Source organism: Poecilia mexicana, unplaced genomic scaffold (assembly GCF_051168715.1).
Source record: "Poecilia mexicana isolate PSO_F unplaced genomic scaffold, ASM5116871v1 scaffold_2, whole genome shotgun sequence".
Lineage (NCBI taxonomy): Eukaryota > Metazoa > Chordata > Actinopteri > Cyprinodontiformes > Poeciliidae > Poecilia > Poecilia mexicana.
Window position 1 is genome coordinate 42,690,391 of NW_028263371.1, and position 6,000 is coordinate 42,696,390.

General features: G+C 37.5%; 1 protein-coding gene across 3 annotated transcripts in view; it reads right to left on the reverse strand.

Annotated features, from left to right (window-relative positions):
• Nucleotides 1-2,223, reverse strand: part of adam23b (ADAM metallopeptidase domain 23b) — a 30,302-nt gene extending 28,079 nt beyond the window's left edge. For all 3 annotated transcript variants that reach the window (XM_015001338.2, XM_015001337.2, XM_015001341.2), the window contains exon 1: nucleotides 250-2,223. In XM_015001338.2, the coding sequence (XP_014856824.1) occupies nucleotides 250-325 (76 nt within the window). In that variant the 5' untranslated portion in view covers nucleotides 326-2,223. The remainder of the gene's footprint in view (nucleotides 1-249) is intronic.
• Between the last annotated feature and the right edge of the window lie 3,777 nt (nucleotides 2,224-6,000).

Here is a 6,000-nt window from a genome sequence, read left to right on the forward strand (position 1 = left end):
GTTGTCATGCTGTTTTTCATGCACCATCACGTTGGAGACGCCGCATATTAAACAGAATAAATTCCCCGTGATTTGTTTTAGGGAGATGAACGAGCACGATTAAGCGCAATTTTCTCTAAACATTTAAAAAAAAAAATATATATATATATATATACATCTCATCCAAGGAGTTCAGTGTCAAAAATGAAAAAAATAGATATATATATCTATTTTCTTTTTAAAACAACAGCGAGCTGTTGCAATACGCACCGGATGAAGCCAGTGATGGATGGAGCCAAGGCGAGAGGACGCAGACGAGCGAAGTGGCGAGAAATATCAAATGCATGATTCATATTTGATTGCTGAAATAACCCAATATCATCATCACAACGACGCTGTTAATCGCTGGGGGCCCATCATCGTGGCGCGGGAGGGGACAGGCCGTGTGGAGGGGGGGTCTTTCTTCATGGATCCATCCAGGAGACACCGGGCTCTGCTGCTGCAGTAGTGGCTGAGGAGGATGAACGAGGGGAGGAGGAGGAAGAGGAGGGAGCCGAAAGAAGGCGGTGGCCAGGCAGATACACACTGTAGGTTGATGTACTGGAAGCCAAGCAGCAGCAGACTCCTCCTCAGCGTGGTCAGTGATGCCCTTCACACTGACAGGCAGACACAAACAGAGGCATGGAGTGACGGCAACATAAAATTAAAATCCGGTAAAAAAAATAATAAATAAATAAAATAAGATAAAAAATAAAAAGAGAGAGAGAGAGAGAGAGAGAGAGAGAGAGAGAGAGAGAGAGAGAACATACATGTAGGGAAGCTAAAATAAATTTTATTTCCACCGAAAAAAAAGAAAGAAAATTCCAATGAAGTGAATGCAACAGAAGCATTTCTGCAATTTATTATTTTGTTTCTAGAGGCAGTCAGTGACTGCAATATGCAATTCCACTAAGTACAAAAAAAAGAGGCTAAGCCCAGGACACTCTTCAAGATAAGAAAGGATAGAGAACATGGAATTCCAGTGGCTGAGGTGGTGCTTGCATCCATGAGTCATGAAATGGCTTCATGACAATTGCTATGTGTTGTAATCCAGGACATAAATTACAGACGCTGCATGGTTTCGTTGCCTCAGAGAAACAATGACTCAACATGTCTGTAATATTCTGGCGTCTTGTTTTTTTAAAGTCAGATGTTTACAGACACTGGGATGGCCTTTAAAGCGGTTTGGAAAGCTCATGTGATGATGTTATGTAAGCTTCTGATTGGTTGGCGTTTTCACATTTGCATTAAACAGAGGCACAGCTGACATCAGGGGAAAATCAAAGAAACTTTCCTGGGGAGATTTTCTTCCCCAGATGATCTTCACAAACAAGTCTGCCATCTGGTTACAAACAGACTTGTGATCTTCACAGGTCTGTCTGCAACTTGATAAGACTTGACCACAGGACAGCAACAACACCCCCCAAAAAACAACTCAAACTGCAGTTTTGATCTAACTTCAGTGGACTGATTTACATCAAAAATGAAAAAAAAAAGAGATTAATATTTGAGATATTTGAGATATAAAGAAAAAAACGGATGATTTTGGATCAAGTAGAAATCTCTTGAGACATAACTGTAGCACTAAATCATCAGGTAAAGATCCATTCATCAAGGTCAGAGTGATTTTCCACCTTTAAGGTCTTGACCGAAAGGCAACAGGTCTGATTTAACAGGCTTAACACAAATATCTAGTTGTGTTTTAGCACAGAACTTCAAGATTGAAGAGCTGGATCAGGATTGTGAAAGGTACCAGCTGAAAAAAACAAATCCTTATCTAGCAAGCTTGGAAAGGGAGGAAATTTAAGCAAAATTCAATGCTCTGCCAAATTTCCCAAGACCTTATACTTGTGAAAGATGAGTGTACTTATGTTTATACTTTCACAAGTCGAGAATGTTTAATCAGAAAACATTTAAAGGCATTTTCAAAAGATGAGAAAAAGCAGAATATGTGGGAAAAAGCCACAGCTTAAACACAGACACACACACACACACTGTCTCTTCCCTTTCTATGAAACTGCTGCAACACAGATTTATGATAAAAATGAAAGAACAACATTATGTGGAAATATTGAAGCAATATTTCATAACATAAGCCTGAAATTTGAGATCTGGAGACAAATGTGACATCCAGATGGACAATGACACTGTGAACGTCTCCAAATTAGTTAAGTGGCTTAAAAACAACAGAGTTGATATTTTCGATCTGCCTGATCTGTATTTACACTGGAAATAATTGTTTTTAGAAAGAAAGGACACACATAATAAAGAAACAATGAAGACGTTTATTACCAGGAACACAGGAAGTGACGCAAAATTTAAAAGCGCAGATATTATTTTGAGTGTTTCTTTTTACACTTTAACATACGAAGCTGTTAAGTAAAATGATGTGAGAATGAATTGGGTTTAAAAGCCAATTCCTTTGTTTCTCCCATTACAAGATGAGTCACATATTCACTGCAAGCCAGACTAAACAGGCTACACACCATCAACATGGAGAACACTGAGCGACATTCCTCATGGTTTCCTGATGGCAGAAAGAGAAAATTGTTGAAAGACAATATAGTTTAGGATTTTACTTACCAGTGTAGAAAAGTTTCCTTACAGGATATGTATGTTCTCCAGTATATTTGTCTCTGAGTATAAATACTATCTTTGGAGGAGACTGAATGACAAAACTTATAGTAAGGAATATTTTTTCGTTTACACCTTGGTTATTAGACACCAGAGATTCACTAGACTCCTGAGGAATATAACATTATGTACAAAAAAATGCGACTCATACTGACTCACCTGCTATCGGATGGAATAAAAAAATGCAAAAAGTTAACTGCAATGTCTGCCGGGAAGATCTTCAATGTTTCAGGCTGCAAGGATAGAATAGAATAGACAATAGGTTCAGATTTACAACATAAAATACTGTACAGTTAAAAAAAATAATAGCATTGTCTGATTCTGCGAGATGTCCAACTGAGTGAGATCATTTTTAAAAAATGCAAAACAAATTGCTCTATATTAGAGCAAAAATGGAGTAGTAATGGTTTTTACAACTACTGGGATGAAAAATATGATGATGCTGTTTGGAAGATGGATTGAGTTAAATACTGGCTAATTTTGGAGAAAGATCTGTGGTAAGCTAAAATTAACTACACTACAGCTGGGGCAGAGGTTTCCCTTCCAGCAGAACAACAACCCCAAACAAGCAGCCCAAGTTCCAATGGATCAATTTAGATCAAAACCTCTTCATGTGTTAGAATGGCCCAGTCAAAATCCATACCCTAAATCAGTGACTGCATGGAAAGAACTGAAAATTTAGGCATGCAAATGCTCTCCGTTCAATCTGATGCAGACATGAACCAAACATGTTCCTGTTGTAATTGCAGCAAACAGAGGTTCTGCAAATTATTGACTCAGCAGGGCTGAATAAATGTAAATGCTACAACTTTTGGATTATACTTATGTAAAACAAAAGAAAAAGAGAAAAAGTCACTTCCTTTCCACATTATAATTATGTGCCATTTTCTGAGTCAAACTCAAAATCCAAATAAAATACATTGAACTATGTGGGTGGAACGTGGAAAAATCGTATAATAGTTTATGGGCTGTAACCCACTCTATGAAGCGTAATAACTTTGCAGGATTTGAGCCTGTGAATAGTGTCCGGATATGTGCCTGTAGTTTGGCTAAATTTGATCATCATAAAAAGTTTTTTTTTATCCTTATATCCTCTCAAAGATATAAGAAAATCTTGATTTGGAATTAAGTAGAAATCTCTTCAAACACAACTGCAGCACGTAATCATCAAGTAAAGAGCCATTCATCAAATCTGGAGTGGCTTAAAGGGCTCCACAGAAAGACCCCAGGTCTGACTTAACAGGCTTAACACAAGGATCTAGTTGCGTTTTAGCACGAAACGTCAAGATTGAGGAAGGCTGGCAAATGTTAGGGGAACATTATTTCCCATTATCTGTCCAAACATTATTTGGCCAGATAGCTGCTTGGCTGCAACATGCTAGGTAGGTTTTGTACTGATCACAAAAATTATTACCTCCGCAATAAAAAGCAAAGGTACAAACTGAAATAATGCATCCTTATCTCATAAGCCTGGAAAGGCAGGGAAACTAAACAAAAGCCACTGCTTTGGCAATGTCAACCTCAAAGGGGAAATAGTCTAATCAGGCCAAGAATGTGCAACCAGGAAACATTTTCAGGAATTAAAAAAAAAAAAACACATCAAGTGGAAAAACACATAACTTGTGGGAAAGAGCCCCAGTTATCTTGGAACACTGTGGCACTTCTGCAGAAACGTTCCAAGCCATTGTTTGTTTTGTGCCTATCTCACTGAGAGAAAGTTCTTTTCTACCTCCGCGTGAACGCTCAATGTAGACATGCTGATGTTCAACATAATGCAAGTACTTCATTTTTAAGCGTCAGTCAGATTCACCGCTGAAATCACACATACACGCATAAGATGACGTAAAAGGCCGCATCAGTGTGTGAGATCTGTTGTGTAATGTCTTTGTGGAGAAAATGACCCCTCATCACCATTATCTATGCCTCTTTGGAAGCTGGAGTTTGGGTGTGCACCAAGGGTTTAATGAAGGTCATTAAACAAATGCACAATGGATCTGTGAAGCATGAAAGAGCTGTAGGACTTTTTTGTAATTCTGTAAACAAATGAATACGTAAATTCAGCTCGGCTTATAACATCTGTAGCTCTCATAAACTCATTTTGCAGATATATACACTGGTTAGCAGCTGTATTTATAACCCCCTTAACTTTCCTGACATGTTTTCACATTACGGCCACAGGCGTTAAAGTATGTTTATTAGGATTTCAGGTGATAGATCAAAACAAAATGGTGCATGATTGTGAAAACTGAGAAAAACTAAATGTAGTTTTCAACTTCTTTTTTTATTATTACTATTTTACAAATAAAAATCTGAAAAGTGTGGCATTCAGCCTTCTGAGACAATAATGAGTAGAACCTGCTGTTGTTACAGCTGCAGGTTTTTTGGAGAGTAAAGATTGAAATTTCTTACTGTATTTTCAAGTCTTGCCAAAGATTATGATTTTTGGGTGTGGACTTTTGAGTAAGTCATCCTGTCACATGAATATATTTGGATCTGAACCATTCCATTGTAACGCTGGCTTTATGTTTAGGGTTGTTCTCAGAAGAGTTTCTTAATTAATTTTGGTACGCCTGCCACTCTTATTCCATGTAACATAGAATTTTAGGAGCTATTAGGATTTGAGATTTTTTTTTTTTTGCCCACTTCAACTTAAAGTTGTAAGTATGGAATAAGTGTGGAACTCATCTTTCTAAAATAAATAAATAATGTGGTTTGTGGCAGTAAATGTATAATTTAACAAGAGGCAATTACTTTTCAAATAGAATCAGACACGTTTAGAAAGCTTGAATAAAAATAATTAGATAATCATTAAATGTTTTCTTTGATGATTTGAAACATTTAGCAAGACAACAAAAGGATAAATCCGTAAAGGAGCAATACATAGCACTGCATGTGAGGGCTGAGTGATTCAAAGCGGACAAAAGAATAACGACCAACATGATTTGGCTATTCTGTCACAAACCTGTTATCCCATTAGGCATTCAGAAGGAGCAAGTTGCTACAAAAAAAGAAGAAAAAAAAAGAAAAGAAAAGAAAAGAAAAAGCCACCTAGCGGGAGAAATAGAGAGCAGTCAATACACAATTGACTGAGGCGCTCTGCCTAAGAGACACAAAATATGCGAAAACAATAGAAACAGATGACTTTTCAAAGCTCTCCTGGGTTCTTCCCCGAGTGGAAAAGTGTGGGTTCATTATTTACTCTGCAGATGTAGAGAGAGAAAAAATGTGTACGCAGCCTTGCTGAATGAAAGCCGCCTTCATTCCGTGCGGCTGACCAATAACTTTTCTTCTTTGTGTGAAGTTCGCCTTTGGTTTTTTTTTTTTTTTTATACATGTTGGACGCGTCAG